Source organism: Porites lutea, chromosome 7 (assembly GCF_958299795.1).
Source record: "Porites lutea chromosome 7, jaPorLute2.1, whole genome shotgun sequence".
Lineage (NCBI taxonomy): Eukaryota > Metazoa > Cnidaria > Anthozoa > Scleractinia > Poritidae > Porites > Porites lutea.
The window spans coordinates 27,384,980-27,402,200 of NC_133207.1; the positions used below are offsets into that span (position 1 = coordinate 27,384,980).

The 17,221-nt window shown below is 39.6% G+C and overlaps 1 protein-coding gene across 1 annotated transcript; it reads right to left on the reverse strand.

Moving 5' to 3' along the window:
• Nucleotides 1–14,787: 14,787 nt before the first annotated feature.
• On the reverse strand, nucleotides 14,788–16,703 carry LOC140944706 (uncharacterized). The gene is made up of 3 exons (XM_073393824.1): nucleotides 16,652–16,703; nucleotides 15,869–16,336; nucleotides 14,788–15,041 (listed from the first exon to the last, which is right to left on the reverse strand). Exons 1-3 carry the CDS (start codon nucleotides 16,701–16,703, stop codon nucleotides 14,788–14,790), a joined length of 774 nt encoding a protein of 257 aa, XP_073249925.1.
• Between the last annotated feature and the right edge of the window lie 518 nt (nucleotides 16,704–17,221).

A 17,221-nucleotide genomic window follows, 5' to 3' on the forward strand; every position in this document is an offset into this window, starting at 1 on the left:
AGTAAGCCTTTGGTAATTCAATACATTCAAGGGAATTGTATCCCCAAAATTTAGCTCTTTCCCGGCCGTAGCTGACCAGCACATAACCAAACATTTCAGCTAAGAATGATGTGCACTCACACGAGGTACACGATTTACAAACTTGCCGTTCGGACTCAATTTCATACTTGAAAACGGGAGACGCCAGGGGAGGGGGAATCCGGACGGAAGACTCGTACATATGTGTCGAATGCCGTATATCCTTCGGGTAGCAAAGGAACCAACAACTCATATAAAGTGCAACTAAATACAGTATTCATGCTTCGTGAGGGTAAACTAAAGAGCATTTTACCCCTCCCACGCCCCCAACTGACACTACACGACAACCGACAGTTTCTTTAGAGACTCTCACCCCTTCCTCTAGATTGATTTCTTATAGTGGGAAATGTTATTGGAAAAATCAGCAACACTAATAATAGAATTGCCATTGTCATACCGAGCCTTGACCAATCGTCCCCAGATTGTAAAGGCAAATTAATGTCATCATCAGACAGATTTCGCCTGCAGAACAACTTTGGGTTATCTTCAGCGGTTGATATCCAAAGAGCTTCATCTTTGATGCCCGGGACTTTTCCCGCTGGACTTTCCCCTCGATTTGAGAACTCTGCGACGGCCTGGGCCCAATGACTATCGTTGAATTCGGTTCTCGTCCAAGGAACTCCAATGAAATACTCATTGTTTGGAAAACTGAAGCATTTCCAACGGGAATCTGTAATCATTCCATTGCTCAAACTTGCTAAAATCAATGGCTTGCTTTCAAAGTTTTTACACCTCACGGCTAAAATCTCTGTCCCAGGAATGATGGTATAATTTGCAGAAATGTTTGCTGTTATTAATTGCTCCGGTTGTAACTTCCCGTGGTAAACAGTCATGAATCCGTTACAAGTTATGTGTAGTTGCAGCTGTGTGGTTATTGTAACTAAAAGATTACAAAAACAAACACTGAACAAAACTGGGTCAGAATGCATGTTTACATTACTGGGTCTTTGTAGGGTCGGCAATATAACTACCTGATCAGAATCGTCCCATATTAAATTGCCCCTTTTTTCAGGGACACCAAATGTCTTCTATAAAATAACTGTTCAACGAGGGGAGTTAAAAATTTCTAGATGACCGTGGTTCCATGTACGAATCTCGAAGCTTTATATCGGCTTAATAAGTTCCCAACGATTTTCTGAAGTTTATGTTTTCACATAATAAGGTCGGAAACCTATAATTTAAGGATTCGAAAATGTGCGCCATGAAGAAAGGAATAAATGAAAAAAATTCTCACCTTCGTAAAGCCTTAAATCGCACCTAAAATTTTCGGAAAAACAGCAACAGTCATAACCCTAGGATGATCAAACACTGATGCGCATTGAGTGCCGCTTATAATGCATTTCTAGAGATCTAAAAGTACCGTGGATAGCCTAAAGTGTTTTCGATGCACTTATAGGAGGACATCTTCGTCGATCGCATGTCTCTGCTTTTTTATGTGATGCCGGGCGTGCTAAGCTTTGTACATGCTTTGATTAATAGAGCTTATATGCTTACCCAGAGAACATGGAGTGAGGAGTAACATAAAATACAAGCTGAAAATATTCATTGCTCTTTTTGTCTGTCTTGTAATCAACGAAACAAACCATTTAAACGCGGCTTGGAAGAATGAAACAGCTGGACGACTTATGAAGGAACTTTTACAATAGGCTTGGCGCCTTGGCTAAATATGGCTTTCGCTTTTAATATTTTGGCCTGTTAGCGGACGTCACGTGTGAAGAAAATGAAAACTCATTGAAAATGTTTTTTCATCTTGTTAAATTTGGCTGGCTTGACAATGAGTCATTACTGACGCGCCCAAGCAAAACATTACAGAGGCAACCATTTGACTTTTGAGGTGCCGGTTGATTTTAGGCAAAATAATTATCTCGCTTTTACAAACAATGAATAAATAAACAAATGGCGGTTTAATAACAGTGTTTCCACAAAGTGGCTCTTCGTCTGTTATATCCTATAATTAAATTAAAATTCAGTTTGAGGTGAAAATATGTACAATGGATAAAAATATTTAACAATGGGATAAATAAATAAAAAAATAAAAATACCATAGGGATTCTGAGTTTTTCTGGATAAAAGAAACGATTTCACATTTTCCTTATCAATAGAAGTAATGTGCTTTCAGATGAAAGAAAAAAAAAGAGTTTGTGCTTTCATCCTTCTGACTCATAATATGTGTATCCAAGCTTCTTGACGAAATTCTTGGGATCCCGGTTTTTGGTAATGGCATGAAGCTCGCACTTCCTTGTGGGTAATGCCGACGTGTACTCAAAGTTGAAGGAGAGGCACTGAAAGTCATCGCGGCACTTCCTAAAACACTCTATGACGTCACTGACATGGTGTTCAGAAAGAGGCTGGCCGTGGAGGGCGTAGTCTACTCCATCGAGTTTGGTTTGAAAAGTGTCTGTTGAAAAAGGACACATTTTTTTTGCTAGTGTTTAGCTTGCACTAAGCAGTCTAGCACGCCAAGTGCATTCTTATCAGTGGCACTAAAAGCTACTGGAAGATCGGAGCTGCAGGACTTAGAAAGTTCTCTATCCTGGGTTTCCAAGGTGCTAAATTCTTTAACTCTCTTAGTTTTGTAATTCGAAATGCGTCAAGTACCGCCTCCTTTTGCTGTAAACTTTAAGCTGAAAGCATTCCTCGTGTCATAAATATTCATTTAATTTTTTTCTTTACCTTATTCTCGGAGACCCAGGGGCGGTGTATGACACCTTTTTAAGTATCCCCGGACCTAAAATGTGTACAAGTTCTATTTAACAACTGTTTTGGTCATTGAATGCTGTGTACCGATCGTAGAACAATTTAGGAAGAGCCATCCACAATGTAAACTCAGCTACTGACGCTGGGCATATAACTAAGAAAAATAAAGGATATTTGGCATGCTTTTGCCTGTTGTTTTAACTGGAACTACAATCATGGACAAAAGTCTTGGGACTTTTTTTCAATGCACACTCGCCTAACCCCTCCCCCTACCCTCAAAAACAACATTGAACGCGTGTATCCACAATTTTTTCCCGAGTCTTAAAATTTTATAGGGTGGGGGGAAGGAGAACTGCAAGAAAAGTTCGAAGAGCATGCGCTGGTTATGAGGGCAACCAGAAGGAAGCTCTTCCCCCGTCGCGCGTTGTCGCGCGTGTCGGTCGCTACTCACCCACTTCGCGCTTGCCTTCGCTCGCCTAAAAACGACAAAAAAAACGCCTGTTATGCAGGCTATCAGCCTTCAGACGTACCCTTTGACGTATGTTCCATCATGTCTGTAGGCAAATAAGCTTCATCAGACAAATTACGCCTGCAAAGCAACCTCGGGTTATCTTCACCGGTTGATATCCAACGAGCTTCATCTTTAATGCCCAGGGCCTTTCCCCATGGACTTTCTCCTCGGTTTGAGAACCCTGCGACGGCCTGGGCCCAATGACTATCGTTGTAGTCGGGACGACCTATAGTCCTTGACGAGATATTCTTCTCTTTTGGAAAACTGAAACATTTCCATCCAGCGTCTGTATTCATTCCATTGCTCAAACTTGCTAGAATCCATGGCTTGCTATTAAAGTTTTTACACCTAACCGTCAAAATCTCCGTTTTAGGAGTGATATCATAATGGTAGCTTACAGTAATGTCTGCTTTCTTCTCCCGCTGAACTTTGCCACTGTAAACTGCCATAGTTCCTTTGCAAGTCATATTTAGTTGCAGTTGTGCAGTGATTTTAGCTGATTAAACAAGACAAAAGACAGCGGTGTTGTTAGGCGGCTATAAGACGACAGTAAAGCTATTTCAGGTAAATTCTGCATGTGCCGATCATTGTTTAGTGCTTTTGCCATATCGTTGTTGCCTACAACAGCATGGCGGACGATCTGTTTTCAAATCCGACACAACACTAAGATCGCACTTAATACGACCTAAGGATCCTGTAGATCCACGAAAACAAGAAGGAGTTGTGTATAAGATTTCTTGCGACGAACTATACGTTGGCGTAACGGGAAGGTGCATGCATGAACGGATTAAAGAGCACGATAGGCTGGGATATACGGCTTTCACGAACACAAACTTCGGCCGTTTCTGAACACGCCAGACCAGAGCTGCGCCAGACCGGGCATTATCCGCTCTGGGACGAAGTTAAGTTAATTGACCGATACCCTCATTGGTACTCTCGTAGATTTAAGGAGGCTATTCACACAGGATTTCACCTTAACAACATCAACAAGAACAGCGGCCTGGATGGCTACGATCAGACAACATGACAGGCGATCTCTACCACTGCGGACCGCTGAGAGATCAGTTTCTTCCTCACACAATGCCAACAGTGCTTTGGATCGAACTCAAGCCACCAACCTTTAGCGAGGTTTGTGATACACCAATCACTAACAACTACGATCGAGTGCGGCGGAGATTTTTCGGGGTCTCAGGCGCTCAGCCGCGGGCCAACACGACTTCGGCCGAAGATCGAAGCCAAGAGAGACCGCTTGACCGAAACCGAAAACAGAGCATGAAAAAATTTCTGGCACCTAGGGATTACAGCTAACTCTTCTTCAATGAAATTTAGACCCTTATTCTGAATGTACTTGGCCTAAATTGCTAATAACAGCGCCAAAAGTACCAGGTCCTGAAGAACCTTGTCAGACTTCAGAACATGTAGTTTCGACTGCATTCTATATTGCGTTCAGTGAGAAAAGGATCAGTTTTGAGGCCCATGTGTTTCGTAAAACAAGTATTTTTCCTTTCGCCTTCTATCACAAATTTTGAGTAACTCTTTATACTCATTTACGCTACTCTGGCCATGTTTTTGCCTGAGTCAAAAACTCATAATAATTAAATGCTTGGCGTCGAATATTTTATGACAAACTAGCAAGAAAATGGCTCATTGATATGCTTACCCAGAAAATATGGAACACCAATGAACAAAAAATACGAATTGAAAATACTCATTCTTGTCCTTATTCCTGACTTGTATTGTAATCGATGTCCGCTTTGATGGGGTGCCGGTATGTCACGACTTACGCGGAATGGCCGCCATGCCTCATAAAGGCTTACGGTTATCCTGGTTATTATAATGTCTATTATGTTTTGAGTTTTAAGCGGCTACTGGTTAATTTTTTCCATAATTGTTTACAGAAATTAACCCATAAAAATATTATTGTTTTTAAAATTTCTGAATCAAATTCCAATTGTTTACAAACACTTTCTGTTTTAAGCCCATTTCGGGTGATAAATCAAAAGTTCTAATTAGTGAAAGTTTTGATTTATCACAATACGAGACAAACAACGTTTCAAACAGGCAATCTTGACACCCGGGCCCCCAAGTCTTGACACTTTCCAACTGACAAAATGTTACTGAAAGACGACATATGTTGTTTTCAGTACCATTTATTTTACGAATGGAGGTAATTTTATTAAAAAGAAATAATAAAAGATAAAAGGTTATCTACTAAAGTAATTTGAGTTCTAACGAATTACTGCTAAGCCATTGAGACACATCTCCTCTGAGGCGTCTTTTGACGTTTGAAAAATTGCAAAACCCACCCATCGCGATATTCCTTTCTTTTTTTAACTTGTTTATTTCAACACTTAACAAATGTAGAGTCATTATCACCTTAAATCAATTTTAGAGTTTTCGCTCTTAATTTGTGCTCACAACATTGAAGTGCTATTATCAAAAGGGCCTCGGAACAGTATTCGGGACAAGGATGAGTTGTTATCGAAGACTTTTGTTTCTGCCAGGTGGTGCGGCCAAATTTGGTATGCGCGTTTCCGCATCATTGAAGAGGCGTTGACTCAATTCATTTCATTCCATTTCTCCCTTTTCCTAACAATAATTCTCTACATTACATGTACATACAACTCAAACAGATTTTTTGTTTTACGTAGTAGTAAGTTCTTTCAACGTAATTGTGTGTGGGTCATTAAATTGAAAGGTAATCGAAAAAGTCCTTTTGAAAAATAATGGGACAGTTTTTCCACTGACAACGACATCTTTTGTGATAATTAATTAAGTTAAAGATCCTGTAAAGTTAGACTTTCAAGTTAGAGGAAGTTAGAAAAACTTCATTTTTTTGTTAATTAAAACCTGAATACTAAAGTTTTCACTTTGCAGCTAAGACCAGGAGTCAGCCACAACGAGACGAACTTCATTATATCGAGGTTTTTTTCCACATGTTTTACTACTACGGAGGCGAAGAATATCTACCGTTTATCAGTTGTACTGAGGACTTCGTTATATAGAGATTACACCGTCATAACCTTAACAAAAAATCTTGTAAGTTTTTAATGGGGACTCGGTTTTAAGTAGACTTGCTTGAGTCGACCTCGTGAGTTAAAGCGAGCTGAGCGAGCCTTTTAGTCCTCAAAGCGGCCAAACGATAGGACGAAGGACTTTCTTAAAAGTCCATTATGATTGTAGTGGAGGAAAGCGGTTTTGTATCGCGTTACTGTACTGCATGCCAAAGAATTGATTAATCATTCCAAACCACCACTGGGTAAGTAACAAAGACTTCATTTAATGAGGATAGGATTTGACAGTTATAAAACTGATTAACTAATGGCCATTAAAACATCACGGTTTCTGTCACAAATCTCTTCGTCTCGAATCTTTAATTTTCTCCTTCAATTTAAAGCAAGGTAAACTGGAAGGGAGCCGAGAAACGTACGAGCCGCATACTCAGGGGCGGATCCAGGATTTTTTTTTAGGAGGGGGTGCACTCGTCTCTTGCTCTACTTCAACACCAATAAACCACATAGTTTTTTTTTTTGCAGAATACCAGTTGTATTAGAAAACCGCAGGTCATCTCAGGGGGGGGGGGGGTGCGCACCCCCTGCACCCTCCCCCTAGATCCGCCCCTGATACTGATCTTACTCAGGCTCGCGTATTTTCCTCTCCATCACCCTAATTTAAGAAATCGATTGATAGGGCTGCTTTCTAAATTTAAAGGCTTCCCTTTGACCGTTGACTAAAGGTTACGATGGATTTCCACTGTCGCGTAATTCTAACGCCAGTGCGTACAAGCGTAAAATTTGCGGTGTAAATACAGTGGTGTCACTGTATCAAAGGACGCTCGTAAACGTAACAATTGAACTCTCGCTCAACTTTTCCGTTTACGGGCGTCCTTCGGATACATCGCCTCTATTTTATTTAAGTGCGCACGCACGATTACATGGCAGTGGAAAACCACCTTTAAAGAGTGAGTTTGATCAAGGAAATAAACGCAGGGCACTTGGCCACGAGTTAATTCAACAGTAGTCTCTCGCTTGGATTCTAATATGCACACTGTGTGGTCTGCACTGGGAAAAGACGATTTCTGGAAGAACGAAAACGGCGGCAGCTGCAGCAACAAGGTGATAAAAAGCATTCTAGTTTCTAAAAGTAGCGTGAATAAAGGGAAATATGCTTTCATCCTTCTGACTCATAATATGTGTAGCCAGGCCTCATGACGTAATCCTTAGGTTCCCAGTTTTTGGTAATGGCATGAAGCTCGCACTTCCTTGTGGGTAATGCCGACGTGTACTCAAAGTTGAAGGAGAGGCACTGAGAGTCATCGCGGCATTTCCTAAAACACTCTATGACGTCACCGACATGGTGTAGAGAAAGGGGCTGGCCAAGGAGGGCGTAGTCTGCACCTTCGAGTTTGGTCTGAAATGAATGAATTAGTGATTTTAGCTGAAACATGACAAATGCAAACAAACAAAGAAAAAATCCGATTATAGTTGCCCATTTTCAAGCATTTTTTAGCAAACAGTTTTGTAAAAAACATGAATAGAGATTCTACAATAGCGAAAAAGTTGGATGGCAATGTAGGTCCGCCATAAATTATTATATATATTCTAACAACAGAATCTTTGCCTAAAGCGGCGTGCTAGCCATTTCAAATCGACCTCACTAAAGAAGACGAGTTTCAGATAGCTACTGGAGGTTTTGCTTTTACAAAAGAGAGAGTAGTCACACGTCAAAATAACTAACTTGATTCACTCAGTAAAATTTAACCATCTGCTATTAAACTACTGTTTTCCGCCCGCCTTCCGAGTCTTGTTTATTGAAACTATCAACCCCCTACCATCTTAAAACTGCGCAAGAAAGGGAAATAAATATATTTAAAATATAAATAATTAAAAAGGTAGGGAAATAGAAGGCAAAGTGGGCAGCTATTTTCAGTATACTAGAGAGAATTAATCTACGCAATTTTAGGATACATACCCTGAAAAATTTGTTTCAGTCATTTCGAAGCGGAGAAAGTAGGGGTCTGTATTTAGCTTTAGATGTTTTTTTTTTTCTACATAAAGATTGAGGAAAAGAATTTACATGTACAGATCCTATCATTGCCTTGGCGAAGCGGGCAAACGGGAACTAACTTACTATAGATTAAACTTAATCATTATAAATTTTCGTCAGGAATTCTTAGCTTACCGTAACAACTGAAAACCATAAAGATAATCAAAAAATGGGACGTAAAATTCTGCATCATTACTGAGCTAAACCAAGTCGATGTTACTCCCTTGAAAACTAGGCAAAAGTGTTTTAAAAGGAATTTTTAAGAAATTAAAATTGATTGCCTCGCTGTAGATCCTCAAATTCCTTTTTAATCCATTTTTATTGTTTTCACTCTGTTGCCTCTTGGATCAAGATATTATAGTAATGAATCCTTTAGCGAACTGAAAGAGGCTCGCACAATGTGAACAAAGCATTCCCGCTTACATTTTTAATTTGTCGAGTAAAATCATCAAGTATATATACCACCTTAATTTTTGCATTCTAGCTATAAATAAAATCTTTTGCCAGCTCTTGTCTCCCATTTACCGGTGAATAAAAACTGTCTTTATTGAGCTACGACAGTATAGATGAAGTGTAGTCGCTTACAGTACAGTTTGCCTCACTAAAAATCCATGCGGTACTCAAGTTTCGGTGGATATTTTTGTTCGTACTACAAAGGACTATTCTGAATTTCATTTATTTTCTGTTGTCAAGGAAACGACACATGGGTGGTTCTTCTGATAATAGCATGTTACATGTAGATTGCTGAGGACTGATATGCAATTCAGAATAAAGACTAGTCAGAATAAATCGCACTGTTAAAATAGCCATTATAACTCAGTCTTAGCCTGCAGTGCAGGCGTTTTTCTTTGAGCACGCAATTTGCTCGGGAAAGCGCCATGTGAAACTTCCCGAAGAGAGGAGGAGATGGGGCGAGTCCTTTCCTTCTTTCGCCCTCGCACCTACCGTAAGGGTTACTATTTCTACTCTCCCCAATCTTTCACTGTCATAAAATCAAAGATGGCAACTACAACAATATTACGAACACGAACAAGGTTTCGCCCACCCAAAATACTTCTGCACTGCAGGCTAACTCAGTCTGGGTACATTTCTCTGATCGATGAGGCCATACCAAACGCTGAATAAGTCTCATCATAACGATCTTTAACTTAAAAAAGACTTGTTTTCTCAGCTGATAACCTATTGATGTCGATAACAGTGGCATCTAATTAAGTCTGAGTTTACTTTGATATTTCCTGGATTACCATCACAACAGATGCAGTGAAGCGCTCGTTTAAGCATATTTTTATTTTAAGTTTCATAAGTTCTTGTTTGCTTGGAGATGAAGTGGCTTAATTCTAGGTGATGATTACCAACCCTTAGAGTAGGTTACTCTCCAAAGGGAGTAACCAACAAAGATTTGTACAGGAAAACTCTGCCCCAAAATCTTCAAATCAATCAGGATAGGAAGTACTGGTGCGGCGTAATTAAATTGAGTCCAATCTCCATGTGCGACCACCAGCAGCAAGGGTAGCACAGTTGGTTAGTGTGCGGCCTTCCATTCGGAGCGCGAAGTCTCGAGTTCGATCCCCAGTAACATCACATCCTTGTTTCAACTTTTCTCCTTTCTGTGTAGCTTTGACTAGCTTGAAATACCCTTACAACGGCGTTTTGGTGGAGAGAGCCGGGGGATAAAATCAGCGCATGCACTGTCAATCTAAAGTTTATCAATTCTTACTGTCACGAGTTATCGACATAAAATATGGTTGCTTTGAGTTTTTCCAAGCGATCACTTGAGAGTGGCTGTATGTACCACGCCGCTCAGGGTATAAGAGGAACTTTCAGTGACAGCATTCTATACGTAAATCAGAAATTGCGTGTAACAAACTATCTTCCAAAAATTAGATGCATCGGGACCTCTTCTCAGAAGAGGCCCCCCTTTTGTCGATTCTAGTAAGAGACCACTTCCCCTAAGTGGCCCTAAATCTTCGCATTTTAGGTGGTCGCTTATGGAAAGCTCGACTTTATTAGAAAAAGTTCCTTGATTTCACCCTTATGACTCATAATATGTGTAGCCAGGCCTCATGACGTAATTCTTGGGATCTTGGTTTTTGGTAATGGCATGAAGCTCGCACCTCCTTGTGGGTAATACTGACTGGTACTCAAAGTTGAAAGAGAGGCACTGAGAGTCATCGCGGCATTTCCTAAAACACTCTATGACGTCACTGACATGGTATTGAGAAAGAGGCTGGCCAAGGAGGGCGTAGTCTACTCCATCGAGTTTGGTCTGAAAAGTATCTGTTGAAGAGTGGCACATATTGAATTCTAAAATGCAATGTTGAGCTAAATTAAAGTAAAAACAAATTGTGTGAGTTGGCCACTTGCTGCTGTTGCTTCATCTACATGTGGTTGTGCTCTGCTTCAGTCACATAATTTCAGAACTGCTCCCGAGTAACATTTTACTAACTGAAACGATACAGGCACAGTCGTCTAAAACGCTAACTTACTGGGCCTGGTTGTTCAAACCTTGGAAGCGCTGTCCACTGGATAAATCACTGTCTACCGGATAAGTATTAGGGAAACCAATTGCTTTAGAGCGGTTTTCACTTGACTGTCGAAAGGGATTGGTTTTGGTTTTGGTTTTGGTTTTACTACGCCCTTTGGTTGGCTAGTGTATTTACTTTGGTTTTGGTTTTACGACAGTCAAGTGAAAACCGCCCTATCCACTGGATAGATGTTTATCCGGTGGATAACGCTAATCACCTTTTGAACAACTGAGTCGGCCTGACGGCTATTGGCAACGTTTTTACCTCGATGAATATTAGCATTCATGAATATGTCTTTCAGTGTAAGTTACTGGTTAGTTAGATGGTCATAAAAGTTCACGCTGTAACAGCAACAATTACCGATCGGCTTCCTTGTAACAGTGAGATTGGAGAGAGTCAACTTACAGAGAAGGAATCACTCTTATGCCTATGGAGACGGGTGGTTTCGTGAACCCATGGGTTTCTGAACCCATTTCTCTGTAAGCAGCGAATTTAGGAAGGATAGTTGCACAAACCAATCCTGTCAGGATTATACATGAAGGCTACCAACATTTTGGGGAAACATTCCACCACCATTTTCGTTATTCACCTACTACTCTATGGGGATTGAATTTCTCCCTCTCCTGGAAAATCAGCCAGCCACAATTCCATAGCAAACAAACAAGATAATGTGGGTAATAAAACTAGAAAGAAATAGCTAGAGAGAGCAATAAAGAAAGATCGAAATAAATTTGAAAAAAGTGTTTTATATAAAAATATATCTTTTAAAGACTATCAAATATATTCAGGCATACCCCTCGAGATATCTTGTCGGATGGCGGTTAAGGGTAATGTCGCTTTATCAGACAGATTACGCCTGCAAAACAACTTCGGGTCATCTTCAGCGGTTGATATCCAGAGGGCTTCATCTGTAATGTCCAGGACTTTTCCCAATGGGTTTTCTCCTCGGTTTGAGAACCCTGCGACGGCCTGGGCCCAATGACTATCGTTGAAGTCTGGTTTTGTCCAAGGGTTTCCATTGAAGATCTCATTTCTTAAACTGAAACATTTCCATAGCGGATCTGTGATCATTCCATTACTAACACTTGCTAGAATCCATGGCTTGCTTTTAAAGTTTTTACACTTCACGGCCAAAATCTCCTTTCCTGAAGTGATAATGTAATTTGCGGAAACGGTGTTTGTTGAATGCTTCTTGCCACCGTAAACAGTCATTTGTCCGTTACACGTAATATTTACCTGCAGTTGTGTTGTTACTGTTGCTGAAACGTGAAAAGCAAACAAACCGAGGAAAATAAGATCCAATGTGTTTTGTATTTTCAAAGTATTTATTACCAGACAGTATTGTTATTTTTATTATATAATAAATATGTGATCAGAGAGTTTACAGAAGCGATATTGCCTTGCAATTGAAAGCGTTGTTGTGGCGGTATGTGTGCGGTGAATGTAGGTCCGTAATAAGTACAAACTAGGGACTGATTGTTAATTATAGCTATGAGGGAAGGTGTTAGCAATTGAAAACGGGGAGTTCGTTCATTTATAAGGACAAAAAGGGTTTTTTTTATGTAGTTTTAGCTTTAGTTGGAGATCTTTAATTCAAACTAATCGATTTAAAAACACAAAACGCATAAATATGAGGAAGATGTGTAAAAAACATCATTTTCTGTAAGTTAACACTTGCAACTCTTTATTGGCACACTGTTTTGGGTACTGTCATCGTTGTTATATACTCTAAACCTTAATTACGATATATTTTTAAGCGAATAATTAAACTCCACAGCTAAAAAAAGCAACAGCATTACTTTGCTCAGATATAAAGAAAGAAAAAATTATTCTTCATGACGTAAAATTCTGACACATTTTCTAAACTGAGTCAATGTTTCTTCCTTGAATCAAGGCTAAGAAAAGGTGATTGAAAGGAATTTGCGAGAGATTAATTGTCTCGCAGCTTTTGCTTGTAATGTGTTAATTGATTTTTAGTGCTGTCTGCCCCTGGCGTGTTCGGGTTATATATTATTAATAGTAATGAGTCATTAAGCGAATTGCAACTAGCCCATACAATGAACCAAAGGACATGTCAATTAATGACCCAAGCTTTCATTTCTTCCAGTGAAAAAGTCAATCACACTGATCATCCTCACTTTTTTTGAACATTCGAAATTAAAAAAAAAAAAAACGGATTTGACACCTTTCGTCTTCACTTTTTAGAGTTTTCCTTCTACGGTAAATTAAAAGCTCTTTTAAATTTAACTACGAAAATCTGAAGGAAGCTCGCTTCGCTTCGGTTTAAAGCTCAGTGCATGGTGCACCGCAGTTTTCAGGGCAAGTAAAATTTTGTCACTTTCTTTCTATAGCCTCTGAAAAAGAAATTTCTTGTGCCTTTCTATTTTACGATTATTTACAACCTGTAGATTGGGTAGCCGCCTCTACATAAGGGAAATGATTATGTGGCTCATGTGTTTATTGCCGATGCAAAAGGCAAAGCGTCTGACGCTTCGTTTTTAGTCTTTTTTAATTTTTGCATTTCTTAAGTGAAGCCGCAGCTGTCATTTTTTCTCATTTCCGTCGTGAAAGTCTTGTTTGCTCCAGCTTGCTAGTAGTGCTAGCAAATAAATTTTGGTGTGCGACGACTTCATTGAAAAACCTACTCAGATCAGGAATGGAAAACGCCCGACGACGTCCACAATGACCTCAGAATAGCTTAAGAGAAATGTTATTCTACGGTGACGGCAGATTCGCCTCTCAAACGACGTAAATGACCAAGAGCGTCTTTTTAAAGAGCTAATGGCAATAAAAGGAAACATCTAGCCTATCTTCTTAATTCTTTTTCATTCAGCTAAAGCCAGGAGTGACATGAACACTAGCGATATATATACTTCGATAAAAAGACAACCGTTTATCAAGTCCTCTGTCGAAAAAATTCATTTTCTTCCTACACGTTAGCCATAATTAAAGCTCTTTATATACAATAATTAGATACCAGAAAATATTGAGTAAAACCTATACGTATGATTTATAGGTTTATACCCATTTTGCTCTACAGACAGTTCACCCAAACCGAGAATAAGCAGTATCAATATCAGTACTGTAACTCAGTGATATTTAAATTCTTTCCAGCTAAATTGTTCCGAGCCCACCTTGCATCCAGACCTTTTGTTAACCCTTCTATACCAAAAAATAAATATACTGGCACGATAGCCGTGCTCAATGGACTTACGGAACGTTAGATCAATTAGACTGGTACAAAATGAACATTCAATATCACTATGTACTCGTTCGCTTCTCCTGATGCAGCTACCACTGACAAATCCTTCCAATATACACAGACCACTCTGGTGAATTAATTTGAAAAAGTTGTGGCAACTCAGTCTATATCAGAGTAGGTTCTACATCTGGAAGGCACATACCCTTAACCTGAGAAATATACAATAATGATGAACAAAAATGGCGATGTTGAAATAGCTACTATTTTTTTATTTTAGGGACATTTTACCCATCGATGAAGCCATTTCGAAAGCTGAACAAGTCTCATTTAAAGGATTTTTAACTCAAAAAGATTTGTTGTATCAGCTGATAACCTATTGTTGTCGATAACAGTAGCAATGTTGCAGTGATGTGTGTGGTCCACTGTGTTTACTCTGATATCTTTCCTTCATTACCAAACAAGGAAATGTACAAGCAAGAAACAAGAGCTAACATGGACATGTACTCAGTAAATGTTCATCTGACAACACACGCACACAGTCACCATCACATCACATTCAGCGAAAAGTTCATTTAAGCAGTCAAGTTGTAAAAATGAGTCTTCAGTGCTTCTATTCGGCGGCTGCGACGAATTCCAAACTGGACTGTTGCCACACAGTTATTCGAAATTGACCGGAGCTGACCCAGTTTCTGCGATAGTCACAAAGGTTCACGGTTTACTTCAATAGTTCAATATTCTACATTCTCATAATATATGTACCCAGGCCTCTTGACGTAATTGTTAGGATCTTGACGTTTGGTGACGCCATTTAACTCACAGTTTTTTGAAGGTAAACTTAAAGTGTATTTAAAGTTGAACGAGAGGCACTTGGGGTCATCTTGGCACTTCTTGTAACAATGCATGACATCATTGACCTCGTGTTCAGAGCGAGGATGGCTGGAAAGAGCATAGTCGACGTCTTCTAGTGTTGTTTGGAAGATACCTGGGATGAGAAGTACTTATTGTTATGCCAATGAAAGTAATGGCCGTAAAAATTAGAAAACAATTCCAAGTCATAGATCAAACAATTGAACAAACAATACAATGAGCAAACTCTGTATGAAATATCCTTTTCAGGGATTTTAGTGAGCTATACGTCAACATTACCAATCCGTTGGATATCGTTTTTTTGGTAATTAAGTTGCCCTTCCAAGTGCCATCATTGAAGTGAATTTCTTTTGATTTCAATTGTTAACTGAAATAGAACTGATCCAAGGAATTTTAAAACACGCATAGAATGACACAGCTAATTGCGTTTACACGCAACCTCGTCACCAGGCCACCAACTTTGAATGGAGGGGAGGGGGGATGGGTGTGGATCCTTTTGTTATCTGAAGTTACCCTCTTTGAGTAAAATGTCTAAACAATTTTGTTGCCGATTGTAGATATTCCAGAAATTTAGGTTGGGATATAAATGGAACACGTTTTCAGGCGTTTCACTGCGGGAGTGGAACTTTGGAAAGGAAGTCCATTTTTTCTGCTGGAAAAACGTTTACATTTAGAAGGATTCACAAGGATTCACCAGATCCAGGTATGGCGATATCTGGGGCACCATACTGAATTTTGAGGAGAAAGGGCAACGAAGAACTTCTGTCAAATGGAAAATATTCTTCACACGATGAATCTTTCCATCGATGAAGTCACTTCCAAATGATTAGTGACTGAAAAATGCCTTGCAAGACAGTTATTACGTCTGCTGCCAATTTGTACTAGGAAACTGATTTCCATGTTTAGCAAAATTTGGCACTTTACTTTTAAGACATTTCATACCCTTTGAGAAGCTTGTCCGTTTCAGGAAAACGTCAGACAATCTGCGCCTGCAAAATATTCTCACATCATCTTCGTTAGCAGTTGAAATCCAGAACGCATCTTCAGAAATATCCCGCACCTTTCGCCATGGACTATCTCCTCGGTTGGAAAAACTGGCCACAGCCTGGGCCCAGTTGCTATCATCTGCCCTATCTTGCGACCACTTAAAATTTAGAGGCTCCCTTTTCGCAAGACCTGTGCATTTCCATCGTGTATCGGTAACAATACCATTGCTTACGCTTCCTATGATCCACGGCTTGCTTTTGGAATTACGGCACCTAACGGCCAAAACTTCGTCTCGTGGATAGAGGGTGTAATTTGATGAAATATTTGTTGGATTTTCGATGAAGAGCAAGATTTTTTCTTGATCGTAAAATGATAATTCCCCGTTGCATGCTAGTTGTGCCTGAAGCTGTTTAGTATGTTGGGCTGAAAGTGCAATTAATAATGAGAAAGCAAAACAAACTATTCGGTTTCAATCAAAAAATGCAGCTTATTTCATGATAAGCAACACATAATTTGCTACCTTTTCCCTAGCGAATCCTTTCTATAAACTAAAGCTTCCTTCCAAAAACCAAGAGCTAAGAAGGACAAAGCTTCACCGCCTTTATTTTTGGTAGCTTGTTTTGATTCGTTAGACTGAAGCATTCAGGGCACAGATAAACATTTTTTTCGTCTCTTCTTTTTCTCTTTTAGAAGTAAAGATGAAACGGAGGAAGATTTCTCAGAGGTTTAAAAACTCACCTGAACAAAATGACGAAGTAATGAACAGAACATATGCTGGAAGAATAGTCATTTCTTTTCCCTTGGGAGTGAATCGACTCCGATACAACCAAGAAAAAGACTACCGATTTACCTTTGAAAAGCCGAATAGGACTGAATTGAATACAATACACTCACAACGACCAAAAAAAATTTACATTGTCAAAATTAATAGGTTTTGTTTACAACAAACGCTGTCTTAATATTTGACTACATTTTGCACCTTCTTGTCGCCTGACACAATTAAGACCAAAACCACCTTAATTTAAAAAAATAACACAGTTTAATTGACTTGGGAAACTAATGATGAAATTGTTGATCACCTGGCTGCCTCGCACCCAGTGCGTTTCCGCGCAAGGAATCACGGGAAAGGCGACGAGGAAAACGCCCAGCCTTCCCATTGTCCGTTGTGCTAACCCGGCCTTGACTTTCCCATGGTCCATTGCGCGATACTCCTTGATCGCTCCTCAAGCTTTTTTCAATTTTCCTAGAAGGTTCGAGTTATCGGGAGTCGCCTGTATATTTTTTAACATAACTTTTGCAATATAAAGA